This window comes from Ursus arctos, unplaced genomic scaffold, assembly GCF_023065955.2.
Source record: "Ursus arctos isolate Adak ecotype North America unplaced genomic scaffold, UrsArc2.0 scaffold_9, whole genome shotgun sequence".
Taxonomy (NCBI): domain Eukaryota; kingdom Metazoa; phylum Chordata; class Mammalia; order Carnivora; family Ursidae; genus Ursus; species Ursus arctos.
Genome location: NW_026623111.1, coordinates 42,218,249 through 42,237,268, shown reverse-complemented (window position 1 = coordinate 42,237,268; position 19,020 = coordinate 42,218,249). Strand labels below are relative to the sequence as shown.

General features: G+C 36.7%; 1 protein-coding gene across 1 annotated transcript in view; it reads left to right on the top strand.

The window, feature by feature from the left end:
- Positions 1–19,020, top strand: part of NMU (neuromedin U) — a 28,889-nt gene that overhangs the window by 8,711 nt on the left and 1,158 nt on the right. The window contains exons 3-9 of the mRNA XM_026508929.4: positions 5,296–5,343; positions 8,665–8,724; positions 10,355–10,384; positions 10,480–10,530; positions 12,131–12,205; positions 15,633–15,686; positions 16,942–16,981. Of these exons, the coding sequence (XP_026364714.2) occupies positions 5,296–5,343; positions 8,665–8,724; positions 10,355–10,384; positions 10,480–10,530; positions 12,131–12,205; positions 15,633–15,686; positions 16,942–16,977 (354 nt within the window). The 3' untranslated portion in view covers positions 16,978–16,981. The remainder of the gene's footprint in view (positions 1–5,295; positions 5,344–8,664; positions 8,725–10,354; positions 10,385–10,479; positions 10,531–12,130; positions 12,206–15,632; positions 15,687–16,941; positions 16,982–19,020) is intronic.

The window sequence follows — 19,020 nt, the reverse complement described above, 5'->3', positions numbered from 1 at the left end:
TAAATAACAAATCACTATGTTTGCACTTGAAATTAATATATTGTATGCCAATTATTCTTTAATTAAAAAAAACTAACAAGTGGGCTCTAAGTGGATTAAAGAGCTAGATATAAAGGGTAAATTATAAGAGTTAATAGAATCTATCTTTTCTATTAGGAAAATATCTTTGTGAGCTAGGAGCAGGAAATGACGTCTAAAACAAAATTTCATATATAAATCAGAGAGCCAAAAAGATGATGGATTGAATTACATTAAAAGTGAAGATTTCTTTCTAAAGGACTACATTTAAAAAATAAGAGCCTTTGAAAGGTGTTGGCTATGTCTAAAGTTGACAAAGGATTAATTTCTAAAATCTCTAAGATACTCCATCAAACCAATTGGATAAAGATAGCAAATGTAGTCAAAAGATAGAACAGAGAGTTTACAAAGAAGAAACCTAAAGCCCAACAAACATCTAACGAGATGCTCAGATTCATTAGTAATAACGAAATGAAAATCAAGACAATAACAAAGTGTCACTCTCTACTCATTAGACTGGCAAAAAATTGGAATCTAGATAATGGCAAGTGTTAGCAAGGATGTGGGATGTACAAACCTCATGCATTGCTGGTGAAGAGTGTGTAACTGGTGGAGCTATCTGGAAAGCAACCAAGAGAGCCCCAGGATCTAGCATTCCCTCTCCTGGGCATGTAGCCCAAAGATGTCCTCCTACAGATCCCGAAGTGGGGGACAGATACAAGGAGGCTGGTTACAGCTTTGCTTGTAGTGGAATTGGAGGAAACCCAGCTGTCTATCACTGGGGAGTGGGTAGGCAACAAACATAGGGTAGGTGCACATTATAGAGTATTCTATAGCAGTTAGGAGCAACATACTAGATGTCTCCAGGAACATGGATAGATCTCAAAGTATAGTGTTATGTGAAAAAAAAGGTAAGAAAATACCATACATGCACACTGAATAGCAATACAAATTTTACAAGAACATAAATAAACGAAGAATACACTTCAAATACGTTAGAAGAGTTGCCCATGGAAGGATGGGATAGGAGTAGGAAATTGAAATATAAAAGAACAAATAGGGGCGCCTGGGTGGTGCAGTCGTTAAACGTCTGCCTTTGGCTCAGGGTGTGATTCCAGCGTTCTGGGATCGAGCCCCACATCGGGCTCCTCCACTGGGAGCCTGCTTCTTCCTCTCCCACTCCCCCTGCTTGTTCCCTCTCTCGCTGGCTGTCTCTCTGTGTCAAATAAATAAATAAAATCTTACAAAAAAAAAAAAAAAGAACAAATAAAGAGAGCTCAATAATGATCATGAACTAGGAGCTGAGGAGAATATTCTGTATACCCGAGCCACCTCTAACAAAATACATAAAGGAAGAGATAAGATGGATAGTTAAGTGCCAAGTACTATACAACCCCTAACAGCATAGGAATTCATAAAGTCTATTACAAGTTTCTCTGCCTTGGTGTATCAAAATACATACTAGAGGTATATAAACAAAATGAAGAGTAATTTAGACAACAGACATTAATGTATAATACAGAAACTTTTATTTTAGCTTGAAATTATCTCTATTTCTGTGAAAATTCTTTGAAAAAATATTTTAGATGATAAAGCTGGGGGAAAAACTAGACTTGTAAAACACTATAAATTCTTTTACAGAAAAAGATTTAAAGAAATTAAGACGCTAAAACATGTACTTTTTTTGCTAGAGGTTTTAAAAAATGACTGAGCTATTCAGACACTAGAAACACATCCTTTTCAAACCTTAGACAGAGACCTAACCTTTTCAAACAGATTCATCAAAAGACTCTACAGAGTTCTCAAAAGCAATTAGTGGCACTTAAAACCATTAGGGCCACAAGCTGAGTAAAATGAACAAATGCTTATCCAAATGGAAAGTGGGTGAGCAGCGTTGCTGTGCCTTTTAAAGAAAAGAGAACAAAGACTGAAGAGCTTTGCAATTATCTCCTAATTTGATTAATTGGTGTTTTTTCTTATTCTGATATTTTTATTCAATGTTGATGCCTGATTAGTTAGCCCTTAGGCTCAAGGGTTGGCGGTTCTTGGTCATGGCCACCTCCCCTGGGGGGCAGCCTGGTCTGCAGGTGGGCAGCTTTGCCTTTGAGCACGTGGTATCCTCGGTACCTGCGGACCACGACAACATTACAGAGGAACCAGCCACTCCGACCCTATTGGTGCAAACGAAGTCACTTTTGGAGGTGATATATTAAAGCATCGGTCACAATTTGAATCTTTAGAAAGGCATCTTTTTGCCTTTCTCCTCTCAGTTGACTTCTCTTTTTATTTTCTTTCCACAAGTTCAGTGCAATTTAATTAAAGAATATTGATTGAGCGCTTATTCTGGGCAAGTCAGATATGGCATATAACCCCTGCCCTCAAGAAGTTTATCCCCGTGTGTGTGTGCCTTTGTAGTCATGATTCCGAATTTGTATGGCATGGAAGAGGAGCTGGAGGGTGGGCACAAGAGATGAGAGGAATAAAAAAAAAATTTCTAAATATTTGCGACATATGGAGAACATGACAGGCTCTGTAAAGATAAAAAGGAAAGAGACATTAAACCTTTGGTTTTCTGTAATATTGTATCCCTTCGTTATTCTCTAAATTGGAGAATCATATGTTATAGTACAAGTTCATCTTGGAAGCAATAAGAGGCGTGAGGAATTATGACCAAAGAGTATGATTATCCCCTCTCCGGTACAGTATAATAATGGAAACTAAATTAAGCTGATCAACAAAGAATTCTGAGATGTTAGGCCATAAACAGGACTCAAATCATCCCATACAGACAAGAAATCAGTACTATTGTTCCCAGTCCCATTTTAAAAGGCCACCAAAGAAATAAATGCCATAAACTACTCCAGACATCCAGCTTTAGGGCTTAACTTCACAGCACAGTTTTTTAATGTTTAATATAAATCTCTTACACTACAGTTTAAAGTCTTTCAGTTTTTCTCTTTAGGATAAAGCCTGCAAACGGCTGCAACTGTAGTTCAAGAAACCTTTTTTTTTTTAATCTGTAAAGATTTCTTTATTTCAACCACAACAGCTAGTATTCCCTACTTCTAACTATTGCCATGACAAAATGCAACAATATTTTGTTGTATTGCCACCTTCTTTTTCATCAAGATCATCTGATACCACATTTTATTTATAAAATTCAAAACATTCCTTAGTAATACAAAACAGGAGATTTCCTAAACATCTCTATCATGGTAACATACATGAATGTTATAAGTCAGCCACAAACAGTATCGCCATTTGGATTTTCATCATATATCGTGTATGATATTGTCGTTAATCTTCAAAGGAAAATTAGATGTGCACGAATCCCCGGAATGAAGAAGGGCATCATATTACCTTTGACGCAGCACAATCACCCATATGACTTCACACACCCACTAGGAATACAGGCGTTTCATGAAGTGATTGGAGAGTAGAAGTACATTAAAATTTGTCAAATAGGGTCAGTATAAAAAAGCATGTTGTACTTAATTATACCTGTCCAAAAACCCATCCCCTTTATCTTTTGAAGCATACTAGCAAATACCTAAGCATTTAACTCATATCCCTGTGATAAATGCTCTGACCTGAAGTAATGTCTGAAAAGAGTGACTGACTTACTTCTGTTGATTGTGACATTTATTGACATTTGATGTTCCATGAAATACTTTTCTCAATTTTTCTATCTGTAAAGTTATTTTTCTTTATGCACACCCCGGTGTTTCCTAAGGTGTATTTTTTAAAACAGAGGTCTTTTTTTTTTTTTTACATTTGTAGGGTTTGAATCTAGTGTGACTTTGGGGATCCTGAGTAATGACTGAATTTCAGTTAAAGGGTTTGCCACTTTCTGTACATGTTATGGTTTCCCTCCTATATGAGATCTGTGTTGGTGAGTAAGTTGTGAGTTCCAGCAAGAGGCTTGCTGCATTCTTTCTATTTGTAAGGTTTCTCCTCAGTATGAACTCTGTGACGATGGATGAGGGTTGAGAAGTCCTTAAAGATTTTACCACATTCTTTACATTAATAAGGCTTCTCTATGAATTCCACGATATTGAATAAGCTTTCAGCCCTGATTAAAGGGCTTCCAAATTCTTCATATTTGTAAAATTTCTCTCCACTATAAATGCTCTGATATCGAGTCAGGGATTAGCATTGTTTAAAGTCTTTCCACATTCTTTAACTGGCACTCAAGCCTTACTGAACAGCACAGAATTCAGAAATCTATGAACTTGTTAAACGTGGGACGATGCTTAACGATCCATCAGTGCCCAATAAGTATCAGAGTATCAGTCATCGGGAAGAACTTTACCTGTGCAGTGAAATGAGAAAGGCCTTCACAGAGGAGTCAAACATACAAAACTACCAGAGCCCCTGGGGGAGGGAAGGAAAAATAAAATAAGGAAAACAGAGAGGGAGGCAAACCTAAGAGACTCTGAACTCTAGGGAACAAACCAAAGGTTGCTGGAGGGGAGTTGGTAAGGGATGGGGTAATTGGGTGATGGGCATTAAGGAGGGCACGTGATGTGATGAGCACTGGGTGTTATATGCGACTGATGAATAACTGAATTCTACCTCTGAAACTAATAATACAGTTTATGCTAATTAAATTGAATTTAAATAAAAATTTTAAAACCCTACCAGAGCCTTTATAATGGAGAGAGAGTAGATCAATGCAGTGAATCTGAGAAAAAGTTTAAGCAAGGCTCAAATGCTATAAACACCTGAGGAGTCACTTTCCAGAGAACCATTATAAATGTAATAAATGTGCAAAGGTCAGACCTTATTATACATCAGGGTATCCAATATGGAGAGAATCCTTATAAAGGTAATGAATGTGGGGAAAGCTTTAAAGCAGTCCTCCAGTCTTGTTGAACATCAGAGAATTCCGGCTGGAAAAACCGATAGAGATGTAATAAATCTGGGAAAGTCTTTAGGCAGTGGTCACGTCTAAATAGAAGGATGACAAGCTGAACTGGAGAGAAAACTTTCAAATGTGAAGAGTGTGGCAAAACCTTTACTGATCCCCCAGTAAACCTTCGCTGAACTAGAACCCTTTCCTAATGCTGGCTCCCTGCTAGAGAACGGGTAGACTGCTGTTGTGTGGAGTTTCTTCTGTGTGCTATTTATCATTTAGCACTTATGCTATTATCTTGTTCATGTAGATGATGTGATCAGATTTATGTCATAAAGAACCACATGATAACAGGATGCTCCTTAATCTTGAGGCCGTTCTTTCTATTTCCAAGATGTAACCTGCATTTTTATTTTCTACAGATAGATGACGCTTGTTCGGCCTTGCTGTCCCTTGATTCTCAGCCTCAGGTAATTCCGATTGGAGGTGTTTTGTAGTGACATAAGTAGGTGTCACTCCATTTCTCCCTTTGGACCCGTCATAACTTTATGGACTCATTAAAACATGTCAACACATTAGAAATTATTACATCATCGGCAGGTAATAATCAGTGCCCTGAGTTTATGTTGTAAGGTCATGCTGGGGCCTTTCTCTCTAAGTGAAATAGATTTGCAGATAATATGCACATATTTTGGAAATGAAAATGCTAATTTCAAAATCAAATTCTGTGTTAGATTAAAATTAATGTATCTGTTGTTGCATTTGGAGGCCAATATCCTCTCCCTCAATTGAGTTTGAAACCCATAGAGAGAGAAACACGGAGTCAGACTTACAGAGATCAAAATATCACTGTAACTAAAAAGTCAATTTATGAATGTGGCCTTAGATCTGACACCAAGCGTGTTTGCTACTCCCAGAATTTAAACTGGGCTTAGATAGTGACTCGAGGCCTCCCGGCCAGTCAGGTCTCCTGGCCCAGGGCAGAGAAAGCCCCCACGAGAGTAGTCAGCCAGAAAGCTGGCTCCAGAGGAGGAAAGAGCTAAACGGAGCCTGCCCGGTTTCCTCCTCCCAGTCATCGATCAGGTGACTCCCTCCTCTTCCCACAGGAAAGAGTTCAGAGAGGGCTGGGAAGTGAGGAGTGTTTGTCTAGCTCTTCCTGTACGTGGAAGCGTGAGGCGTTGAACATAAGCATGCCCTCTCTCCACCATCTCGACCAGGTGCTGCTGCTTCTGCTTCCTAGTGCGACTGTGGCAGAGTTAGTGTCAGTAACTAGTATCTTTCATCATCAGTATCACTAGTTTCCTGGGTGGAGAGGAGGGCCTCATTCAGACCAGTCAGCGGTGTGCCTGGGGCGTAACCCCTACGTGGTCTGGCTAAGGTGCCATGCTATGCCAAGGTCACGTCGTCCTTCCAGAGTGTCATCACAACCCAGGTGCAGAAGCAGCCTTGTGCAGGGCTATATTCTTCCTGCCTCGTGCGCGGAGCTCGTGGCATGAGATGGAAAAGCGAGACCAGGATCACAATAGATGACATTTATGATTTGTATCTCAGGTTGCTGGAGGAACACTGATGGCTGTGTAACAGGAAGGATGTTAGCCAGCGTATGAACTTCTGCATTGTATTTAAAATTCACGAACACCCTCAGAATCATTTCATTTCTTCAGTACTAAAAGGATGAATTTAAAACACTCACCTAGACACCATGAAGCCAGACGAAGATTTACTAGATTTGGAGACTGTGCACCTTTTGAGGAGAGCTTTGGTAAATTTACTATGGAATCGTTTACATTTGCTGATACAACTTTTAAAAATCATTATTTTTCGCATTAACTATAATTTTATTATTTATGTGATTATCCAAACATTCACATATGAAACACTCACATTCAAAACACTTTTACTAAAGAGGAAAGAAAGGATCTTTAAGGTCCACAAATAAAAAAGAAAATATTAAAAACTTAGTATAAGAAAAATCCTTAAAGAATAGTTGTAGTTCAGAGAATAATGACTTCATGAGAAGAGTGGCTGGAGAAAATGCAACATGTTTTGAAACTTTTTCCGTCAAACTTCAGTCTTGTTGCCAAGCCTCGTCCGGCTTCAAAGCTGTGTTCTCAGGAGACACTGAATTTATTCTGTGTGTTAAAGACACATGACATCACTAGATATTTTCTTCTTATTGTTTTGTATTTTACAGCATTTCTAGATGGGCCATAAAAGGAGGTTTCAGGAATTTGTTTCCAGATTTTTATGGGGTGACCTATGTAGCCAGCCCTGATGGGAAAAAGTGGGAGGGAGTATATCAGTGTTACTCTTTCTCTCATCCAACCCCACAGCCACAGGCTTAACAGTCAATGCCAAGGAGATACAGGAATGTAGACGGCCGAGCTCCACACTGGATCAACTACTGGCCGCTTCCTTCACACACGAAAGATCTCACAGTCGTGTTTTAAGGACAGTATGCGAATTAAGTATCTGAAAGTGTTTTGCAATTTATTGAAACACTTATAAATAGGAGCCCTTTCATATTATTCCTAAATATCCCCACAATCTGCATGGCAGGCACACAAGTGGACGAGAACAAAGCGGACCTCTGATGTGCTGGGGGGATGCTCAGAGAAGCCAGTTCGGGTCTCTGTCTGGATCCCTAGCTACAACCCACCCTGTAAACACATTCTGCTCTTCCAAGGGTGAGACTCTTGGCGGCCCCAAACAATCCTTTATGGCATGTCTTCTAAATTAAGAGTCACTGCCATCGTAAATCCAGCTTTACAGGCCACACATTCTTTAATGCTATTATTGTCAACTAATTGCTATGTACCTGGCACTGTGCTAAGAGCTCTACCTACACTTAATCCTTCCAAGAACTCTCCGAGGTGATGTTGTCATCACCAACTTGCAGCTGAAGACACCGAAGTTTGGAGAGGTTAGGTAACCAGCCCAGGGTGACACAGCCGAAGAGCAGAACTGGAACTTGCGCTGCTTCCGAGTTGCACGCGGCTCCGCTCTACAGCCCATGTTTTTAACTACTAATGCTATCACCCCCCCCCGACCTTCAGCACTGTTCCAGCCCCTCCGTACTTCTATGCATTTATTAAGGAATCAATTGTTCATGGTGCTAGTGTGCTTAATTCTGTGCAAAGCAGGTTTCGCCCCTGCTTGTCCATTTGTGTTACTTCTCACCACACCCAGCTGGCTCCTAACCACAGGGAGCCCTGCCCTACTTCTGTGCTCTGATGCTTTGAAAAACCTGATCCTGGGGTGTGCAGTCAGCAGCCTGGAAGGGTGGTAACTCAGGTTAGGTGCACCGTGTGCGGCTTCCTCCCCTCCAACTCCCATTGTTTGCGAGCCACTGCAGGATTTTCAAATTAGCCAATAATGAGTAATATTCTGCGAGGCTCACAGCTTTGGCATGTAGATTCAAACCCTGCTACAAGCTGGAAAGAATAATCCCCTTTTGGCCCTGTTCTGGTTTCCCTCAGTCGTAGAATTTCATGGGCCCTGAGCAAGTACTGAGAACTGTGTATCTGGACCATAGCGGAAGCCTTAATCCACGCGTATGTCCAGCATATAACATTCACCCCTCTGGTCGCAAGGAAGGTTTTACTTTCAGGAGCCAAGTTTTTGTCATGAGAGAAAGCAATGGATTCCTACAGAGTTTTAATGGGACACAAGAAGGATTCTATTCTGGGTATTTGGAATATCCTTGCGCTCCTAATATTCGACAGTTCTATCTTCTACGTCAGTGTTGTGAAAGCAAAAGCTTGGCCTATGTATCTTCTCATTTGCATTAGGCATCCAATGCATTGGAGGAGCTTTGCATCACAATTATGGGGATTGCACCAAAGCCCCAGGTAAGGTTGAAATAGTGTTTTATTTATAGGCAAAAAATTGCTCAGTGATACCTTGGAATTCCTTCTGGAAGAAAACATGCCCAATTTAGGAAGCATTTCTTGAAGAGCTAAAAGAGCCTAAGTTGATTTTGGATAAGAAACAAATACTTCAGCTTCTCAGATGTCTGAGAATTTAGCATCAATAATAATGGAGTTTACAATCGTCTAATTGGAAAATCATATCCTCCCCTCATAAGATGTATTCTAGTTCTGATGAGAGAAATTTGGGGTCATTTTGGCTCTTTTGGTCTTCCTAACTTATACTACAATTGGAGAACAGATATGTCTCAACTTAGAGGTTAAAACATTGTACTTTGTCAGAGAGAATATGAAAAAAGCAAACTATATTGTCAACATCAGCTTGAAAATTATATTCTTACTGAGACACCTGGGTGGCTCAGTCGGTTAAGCATCGGACTCTTGATTTCAGCTTTGGTCATGATCTTAGGGTTGTGAGATTGAGCCCTACATTGGGCTCCTCGCTGGGTGTGGAGCCTGCTTAAGATTCTCTCTCTCCCTCTGCCCCCTCCTCACACACACTCTCTCTCATAAATAAATAAGAAAGAAAGAAAGAAAGAAAGAAAGAAAGAAAGAAAGAAAGAAAAAAGAAAATAATGTTCTTAGTGTGATGTCTTGGTTTCTTATTAAAATTATTTGATTCTTCTAGGAGAACTTTTTGTCCTGGAATGAGGATAAGTAAGAACTTGAAAAATAGCATAATGCACTGTACCTCAGATTGTATTCTGTATCCTATAGATGAACTTATTTTAAAACTACTTGATTAAGGATAAGAGCCACAGATTTAGAATTACATTTTTCATTAACAATTCTATCTAACTATGATCATTGGTGCATTCTGACTTACACCTTTCACATACAATAATTCAAAGAAATCTTGATATTTTAAAAGCATAAATGTTTCTGAAACTAAAATAAGTGTTTACAACTGTATTGTTTTTAGTGTTTTTAGTGGTGTTATTTTCCAAAACACTTAATTGACTTTTTTTCTTACTAAGATAGAAGAAATGACAGTGGTGTTTACCCATGAGATTATTTTTGTATTAAAAGCAATGAGAGCAAAAAAGAGCAACAAAAAGGAATGCTATGACTCATTCTTAATAAAATAGACTTTTGGAGGGAGAGAGGAATATAGAAAAGTTTATGGAAAAAAACAAAACTAACTCGTAATCTTATTATTTAGTGGTAACAGCTACAAGGATTTTGATGTGATTCCTTATAGCCGTTTTCTCTCACTAGTCTATCGTGTGATCATATCATAATTTCCCGTTGAACTATGAGGATGCTTCCAATTTTATTATTTACTTATAAACAGTATTTATTTAGTTTGCCATTTATTTTTAGAGCAATATATGCTTAACCAATTTCAGTCTTATACTTTATATATAACATATGTGTCACATATTTTTAAAAATTAGAATTAATTTTACAATGTAAACTTTATACTACATATATTACAGTATAGGATTATAAAATATTCTACAATAGCATAATATAGTATTTTATATATTATATATTATAATTGTATAATATGTTATATATAATATGATATTTATTTCTCTTTTTTCAACAGGAAACAGATGAAAAAGATAATGCCAAAAGGGTAAGGTGATTTCCATAAATACATGTGCTAAAAAATAATAAAAGAAACCGGTAACCATCTATAGTAAATCTCACTACTTTTTTTTTTTTTAACAGTTCTTATTTCATTATTCGAAGACACGGAAGTTGGGCAATTCAAATGTTGTGGTAAGTTGTAGAATTACTTCTTATTAGTTACCACTGGTATTTTTTTTAAAATCTGTTTTTGCAGTTTCTCTACTAGAGCTAGATCAGAATTCATGTTTTTTCCTTTAAAAGTTTATATGTGGATAAACAAATGGAATTCAATTTTTATTACACATTTAATTTATTTTATATCTTAATAACTACATGTACATTAAGTTTACTTATTCGTTCATTCAACAGTTATTTACTGAGTATCTATTATGTGCTAAGCACAAGTCTAGGTACTAGAAATATAGCAGTAAATAAAATATAAAATTAAAAAAGAAATCCCTCCTGGTATGAAATTTACATTCTAGATGACAAAAAAAAAAAAAAGCACAAATGAGTAAAACATATTGTTTTAGATATCGATTAGTACAAGAAAAAAAACAGATTTAACCAAAGTCATTTTAAGAATTAGTTTTTTAAAAATGATTGCCAAAAATGTCATTAAATATAACTAGAACTATCCACTTCTGTTCCTCAGCTCTCTGTATTTGTAATTAGGCTTTTAATGTGAGAATTTACTAAGATTAGCCAGATACCAGTAACGTGAATTCAGTTCACTCCTAAATTGTGTGGTTTTCATGGTAGTTTTTCTCTTTATATGAATGGATTTTTAAAGTGCTATTCTGGTGTTTCAATCTGGAATGCTTAGTAATTATTCGACTATAATGTTCCCTCTATGCTTGTGACTCACTCCCATGGACCAACTTAGGGAATGAGGAGCATAGTGTATTTTAAACATGTGTGTACCTGTGAAAAGTTAACTATAATATAAACTCAGTTTTAAATGTTTGTCATATTGAATATTCTTATGTATGAGGAGTTGAATGTTAGGTTGAATTAGTTAACAAATAACCATTACATAGGGCTTAAAGCAATCCATTCAATAAATGAATTTAATATTTGTGAGAAGGTTCAATTCAAGCCATGCCTTTGAAATGAAACTGTATCAGGTAGCCACACGTCTCAAATGTACTTTCATTTTCTTCCACTTGACACCTTTACATTTTGAGAAAATGTATCTTAGTCACATTGGTTCACGATCAATGACACGTCTGTCACTTTTTGTGTCCCCTGTTGTCTTGTCCCGTATGTTCAGTTTTAAATATAATATATATTTTGTGAAGGAGATTCCCAGACGTGTGTCCAGAATAATTTTCCAGACAGACATCTTCATAGTGGGAAACTGATTCTCACAGAGTTGGTTTCATCTGTCCAAACCATTTTGCGTAAGTCTGGGAGCAGACAGCTTTTTGCCTCTCAGAGACGCGGGCGGATGACTTATTTGCTGGCAACTCGTGATGGAGCTGAGGCCCTAGAAAAGTGTTTCTTCAGCGTAATGACAAGGATCCTAGCATTGAGCCACCACATTTTATTCAATCTCTTGGCTTAGTCTCCACGTTCTTTGAAGTGCTCTCAAAGGGCTACATTACGTAACATCTTTCTTGTTCTTTTTTGTCTGGAGCAAGTAGGGTGGGTAAAACCAAAACCAAAACCAAACAGATAGGAAACCGTCTTTATGCCCAATGCCGAGAAGCTTCTGTGCTCATCACGTGTGTGTGTTCGTGTCTCTCAGTCGTCTGTCGTGCATCCCTTACTGCAGCTTGTGCCTCAACTGCATGAGAGAAGAATGAAGAGATTCAGACTGGACGTATGTAACACAAACTGCATGCTTGCTTTGCCACTCTTCGTGGGGCCGTTAATTCCCAGTTGTGGTGATTTGTAAGACACTCTTTTTCAGGATAAGCCCGACATAAACACCCTCTGGAAGAGCATCTGTTTGCAGAAGTGTTTTCACTCAGGAAGAAGAGAATGGTTCCCCGGCACCATAGGACTTCCCCTTGCATTCAAGCTGAGGGCAATGAGGGAGGCTGGGGTTACATTCCCGTCCAAGGCCCGTGACCCTCCCAGTGAGGAAACCTATTCTTGGTTTAAGGAAAGGACACAGCAACCTGCCTAGTCCTTAGGTAGGAACAGGAGAAAAGATGAAGGACAATTTTACCGCCCCTCGGTGGACAGGTTGGCTGTTGGCTAGGATGGTAAACTTTCTACCCAAGTATTAAAATGTTAGGAAGAGTAAGGCTTGTGAGGTAAATATATCAGAAACTAAACACAGGCATTTTGGGCTTTTCACTATGAAACAGAATTATGGCCCCAATCCAGAATCTGTGTTTAAGAGGAATACAACTGAGTTTTAATACGTTTTTAAGTAGAGATTGTGGAGTTTTAATTGTCATTTAAAAAGAATGTTTAACTCTTTCATTGATGAAAGTTTCTAAGTATTATTTTTAAGTAATGCCTTACGTTGTCGTAATTCATTATAGTTTTAAGTCTTATATTATCTCTGTTTATTCTTTTGGCAATTCTGTTAGTACTAACACAAGTATTGCTATCCCCCAGTTTACTAAAAGAGAAACAGCTCAGAATAAAGGTGTTTCCCCAAATCATACTAGTAAGTGAGATTAGAGATTACAGCAGAGTTTTCTGACTTCTAGTCTAGGCAAATATTTTTTTTTCACTATGCTGTCTTTTTATTGTCTAATCTTGGATACTACTATTGTTTCTTTAAAAGATCTTAAGTAATATCTACAACCTAACATGGGGCTCCAACTTACAACCCTGAGATCAAGAGTTGCACACCCCACCGACTGAGCCAGCCAGGCACCCCACATACTTCTATTATTTTATTGTTAGATTTTCCCTTAATTTAAGTACCATGTTAATTTTATTCTCAAAATACTACGAACAAACGGTCTTCAAATACTTTTTAAAAATGCATACAGTTTAGGCAAATAAATTCCTCAAAATTCATTTTTATGGTCACTATTTCCTTCCTAAATTCTTCACATTCTTAAACTAAGCTTCCATCAGGGAAGACAATATCTGCTGCCAACTCGAATAAGAAATGTAAGAGGGACCTTAATAGCCTCTCAAAATTTTAGGATTTCCAGTATGAAAAAAGGAAATCGAATTTGTTGTCAACAAACTTCCTAGAAGTAATATATGCTTTTTTGAATTAACTTTTACTTTCCGAAGACTTTGCTTGACTGATGAATAGTGTAAGATTTCAATTTAAAGATGCACTTTCTTAAAACACACCAATAAATTATTAGTTTACTCTATCACTTCAGTGTCATTGTTTACCAGAGCTAAACACTCATGTTGTGGCCAGTTTGGTACTTTGTCTGAATGTTCCACCTTGAGTGAGCCTATATTTCCAGAAAACTAGCTGAATATGTAACCTCTGACTTAGCAGTCTATCCTGTTGGACAAATAACTCCTAAAAGTATTTTGCAACAAGCCAAGTTTCAAAGGAACCGATGAAAGAAAAGAATGTAAGACATGAACAGAAAAAAAATTACAGTAGAGTGTTAGCTTTGCTGGGCCTAAGTCACCTAATTTTTAAAACAGATTTTTGAGGGTGAAATGTTTTGGGTTCCTAAAGAAAATGAGTTTTCAGATCTTAGTGCTTTCAAATACTGTTCTTAAATGTTCTTTGCTAGACATCTTCACTTCCATCCCCACATCTTTTTTATCTCTACTTCCCAAATTCTTTCACCACGAATAAGACTAAAAAGACCTGTCTGTTTGGGCTTGAAAGTTTTAAAATTTGACACTATTTATGTTACATTTTTCCCTGCCTTTTTTTCTGTTTAATATAACATACATAACTTTTCTTATATAAGCATATAAATATATAGTTTTTATGTGTACATTTAAAAATATTAAGTAATTTGGGGAGTTTATAGTCAGGATGAGAATTAGGTACAAAATATTGAGAATTTAAGATACATTTCTTGTAAAGCAAGGATTTCAAAGTTTTTTTTTAAGTTTATTTATTTAGGTAATTTCTACACCCAATGTGAGGCTCGAACTCATGACCCTGAGATAAGTCATATGCTCTTTCGACTGAGCCAACCAGGCACCCCAAATTAATATGGGATTTCAGAATTTTAATAGATGCCAGAGCCATTTCTTAGAATTTAAAAATTTGATTATACTTACATTATGGAATAATTTCAAAAGGCCTTCATGCCAAATTCCATGGTGATTGCCATCCTCATACTTACTATAAGAAGTAGTTGTTGAAAATAGGAAACCATAAGAACCTATTTTATGGAAACCATAAAACATTAAATCTTTTCCATTGTTTATTTTTTTAAAAAGATTTTATATTTGACAGAGAGAGAGACAGCAGCGAGAGAGGGAACACAAGCAGGGGGAGTGGGAGAGGAAGAAGCAGGCTCCCAGTGGAGGAGCCTGATGTGGGGCTCGATCCCAGAATGCCGGGATCACGCCCTGAGCTGAAGGCAGATGCTTAAGGACTGAGTCACCCAGGCACCCCTCTTTTCCATTGTTTAAAATGAAATGTTTTAAGAAAAGAAGAACTTCAAAATATACCCATTATGAAAAATTAGTTTGTTCTTATTTGGTATTTTTTTCATGATCATTTCTGTGAATATGATTATATTTGGAAAATCTACTCAAGTCTCCTTGAGTAAATATAGTTTACCAAAGTTGTCCCTCAATTTCAATTTCAGTTCCTATAGAAATACAGTATATTTTAGCTCTGACATGATCCTATTTTATATTCTTTCCTGTTTCTGTGTTAGCACATACAATATGTATTTTAAGGAAACTATTTCATTGTAACAAAATGCTGAGAGGAGATTTTTAAGTACAGGTAGTTATCTATGAACTGTCATTTCTCATTCTGCTTACTGATGAATATACACACAACTGACAAACTTCCTAGAAGCTGTTATGTTGATAAGGAAATTATTTTATTATAAAAAAATTTTTTAAGTGGGCTCTACCCCCAACATGGGGCTCAAACTCATGACCCGCGATCAAGAGTTGCACACTCCACCGCCTGAGTCAGCCAGCTGCTCCTAGGGAATTATTTTAAAATACAACATTCTGGTGATATTGCTAGGTGAAAAGGATTATTTATTGATAGGAATGATGTACTCAAGTCCTTGAGTTTCATTATGGTAGTTAAAAATAACTTGGAGCTTCACTAAGAATTTGCACTTATTTTTCCTGTTGATTTGTAATGCCCTCATTTTCTCTTCCAGGAAGAATTCCAAAGTCCTATTGCAAGCCAAGTTCGAAGACAGTTTTTGTTCCGGGTATGCAAATACCATATTTTAAAAAATCACTCAACATTAAAATTGAAAAATACCCTCACTGTGCATGTATTTACATTAAGTTTTTAAGTTTGTTTATAGATATTTGACATCAGGTGTTATAGTCTGAGATTCACTTCTTCCCCCACCGTATTGTTTTAATATTATGGTGTCTCTGATCTTTTCTCTAATCCACTCCTCATGTTTGTAAATACCCCAAGTGACATTCACCTATTAAACAGTTTAGTTCTATAAAATTTCATGTGCAGGAAACAAATGTCTTCAAGATGCATTACTCCTTAAGTTCCGAAGAATCATTTACTAAATATTTGATTCAGGAGACTGGAAGAGTTATGACTATTTTCATAAGTTTTTAAAAGTAAAAGAATCAACTATTCTAGAGGCTGTAAGTAGACAAAACTTTGTAATTGCATTTCGTATTTTGTATGTCCAAATTGTGTACAAAATATGAGTTTGATTCTTTTTTTTAAGATTTTATTTATTCATTTGAGAGAAAGAGAGAGATCTAGAGAGTGCACAAGCAGGGGGAGAGGCAGAAGCAGACTCCCCACTGAGCTAGGAGCCCCAGGGTGGGACTCAATCCCGGGACCTGGAGATCATGACCTGAGCGGGAGGCGGATGCTTAACCATCTGAGCCAGCCAAGCGCCCCTATGAGTTTCTTTCTAAGCAGCTTTACTTTCTATAATGTTTGTATCCTGACTACATTACCAGAGATTTTTTATTCATTCGTTTAGCAACTTTTAAAAATTTCTCCTGGGTGCTGGGCAATGTTGCAAAGACTAGAAGCATACGGATAGATAGAATTCCATTCTTATGCTCTAAGAGTCTACAGCCTAATACAGAAAACTGACAAATAAACAAATACAAAATTCTCTGTTAAATGCACCTTCAATCCAGGCGCTGTGGTTTCTAAAAGAAAGGCATTTAACCAAGCCAGAGAGTGGAGGAGGTACAGAGAAGGCTTTAAGGGCTGAATTTGAAGAATCAACAGGAATTAGCCCGTGAAATAGTTAACTAAGGAATTTCAACTTTATTGTTAGGCTAAAAAGAGCCATACAGTAAGATTTAAATTTTGGAAACTAATTCTAACAACAAATTGGAGAATGGATGGAAAGAAGAGCAAAACTAGGTAAAAGGAGAAAGAAGAACTCCCACCAAAATCGTTAGGTTGCTTTGTACGAAAGTTAACTTCACTCCTTAGTTACACTGATTTATTTCTTATTTATTATTTTCTAGCCACGCAATGGAAGAAGGTCAGAAGGTTACATTTAAAATAGTATGTATTTCCCAATTCAACCCAGTTTGAAAATTTCTGTCATTTTCAGATATTCACAAATTAAACTATGCACAGTATATTTCTATTACTTGATTGCATGTGTACATTAATATTCTGTATCTACTCACCATTATGGGGCAGTGGGGGCTTTATATGAGGGAAAATGTCAGCATTTTAGGGCCAGATTTTCTTTGCCCATGTCGTGTGTTCCTCAGACTATGCCACAATAGTCCTCATTGGTTTTGTAGACATTTACTTTATCATTTATTGTGCAAGTGATATATCAGGGATTGTGTTCTTATTCTGGTAATAATTATTGTGTTAACGTCCACAATAATGGGCCGGAACTCACAGATTGAATGCATTTCTGTCTTCCAAGTGACCTGTATTCAAAGATTCTTTATAAAAGCTGTGATTTACCACTTCTAGAGAACTAAGAAAATGTGGAAAGAAATGAGAGTGTGACTTTTACTTTGGGACCCACAGAGTTTCCACATCAAGCCTGGAGATAGAGTAGATATATGGGTGGCCCTACATAGTTAATAAATACGTTAATCCTAGTAACTTATTAGTCTGTGAATTTTGAAATTAAACCCAAATGCAGATTGATAAATTTATACCACACAAATAAAAGTACGTTTTATTAACTTCATGTAATCTTAAATGCAGATTCTATGCTTAACATATTTTTGCAAATATTTTTTCATATCACTATCTCAACACTTAAATACATAGTTAGCTTAAGAATGTTAAAATTCTTAGTATTTTCTTATAGAAACAAAAATCAAAATGCACTATTTCTTTTCTTTTTTAAAGATTTTATTTATTTGACAGAGGAGATACAGCGAGAGAGGGAACACAAGCAGGCGGAGTGGGAGAGGGAGAAGCAGGCTTCCCCCTGAGCATGGAGCCTGATGCGGGGCTTGATCCTAGGGCCTGGGATCATGACCTGAGCCAAAGGCAGACACTTAACGACTGAGCCACCCAGGCACCCAAAATGCACTATTTCTAACTAATGAAGATAATACCAAAAATTATACAATATCTAGAAAATAAAGAGATAATAAAAACACTGCATGTTAAAACTTATGGGCCTCTGCCAAAGCCATATTCAGTGGAAAATCAAGGCCTTAAATGCTATCAAGCCAGAAAGAATGAGTGAATTAAGGATTTAGTTCAAAAAGTTAAAAAAGAACAACAAGGTGAACCTCAGGAGAGCAAAAGGGAGGAAATTATAAAATGAAAAATGAAATTAATAAATTGTAAAATAGTAAAACAGAAGAATTGGTAAAGCAAAATCCAAGTATTTGCAAAAAATAAAATGAACTAACCTAATCAGCCTACCCTAATCGAGGAAAAAAAAAAAAGAGAAACCATAAATATACAAACATACAAATGAAAGTAAGGAAATTAAAACAGATATAGAAGAAATGGAAATCATAAGTCAGTACTTTGCAAATCTCTGTGCCTATCAGCTTGAAAACCTGAATAAAATGGAGGATTGTCTGGTAAAGTAGGTACTACCAAAATTGGTGTCAGAAGAAAGAAAAAAGAACCTCTGAACAGACTAATGGCCATGGGAAAAAAATTGAAAACATTATCTAGAAACTCCCCCCTCAAAAGTACTAGACCAATAGATTTTGAATTTTTATAGCTCAGAGATAGAAGAAAATCTCAAAATACTTTTTATAAAGTCAGCAAATACTAATACCAAAACCTTATAAAAGTAGTATAAAAAAAGAAACTCTAAGTCAATCCTATTTATACATATCAATGTAAAATGTAAAGAAATATTAGTAAATTGTATTCAGCAGTATATTTTTAAAATTATATAACTCCACAGAAGTGAACTTTGTTCCAACAACTCAGGGTGGTTCAACATTAGGTCTATTAAAATATTTTCATTATTAGAAGAAAAATTACTTGATCATCTCAAAACTCCACATCCGTGTCGGATGTTTTAAAAGAACATCTTATAGAAAGAGATGAATCTTTATTAACATTATTTATATAATGGTCTCAAAGTCAGTAGCAGTCTT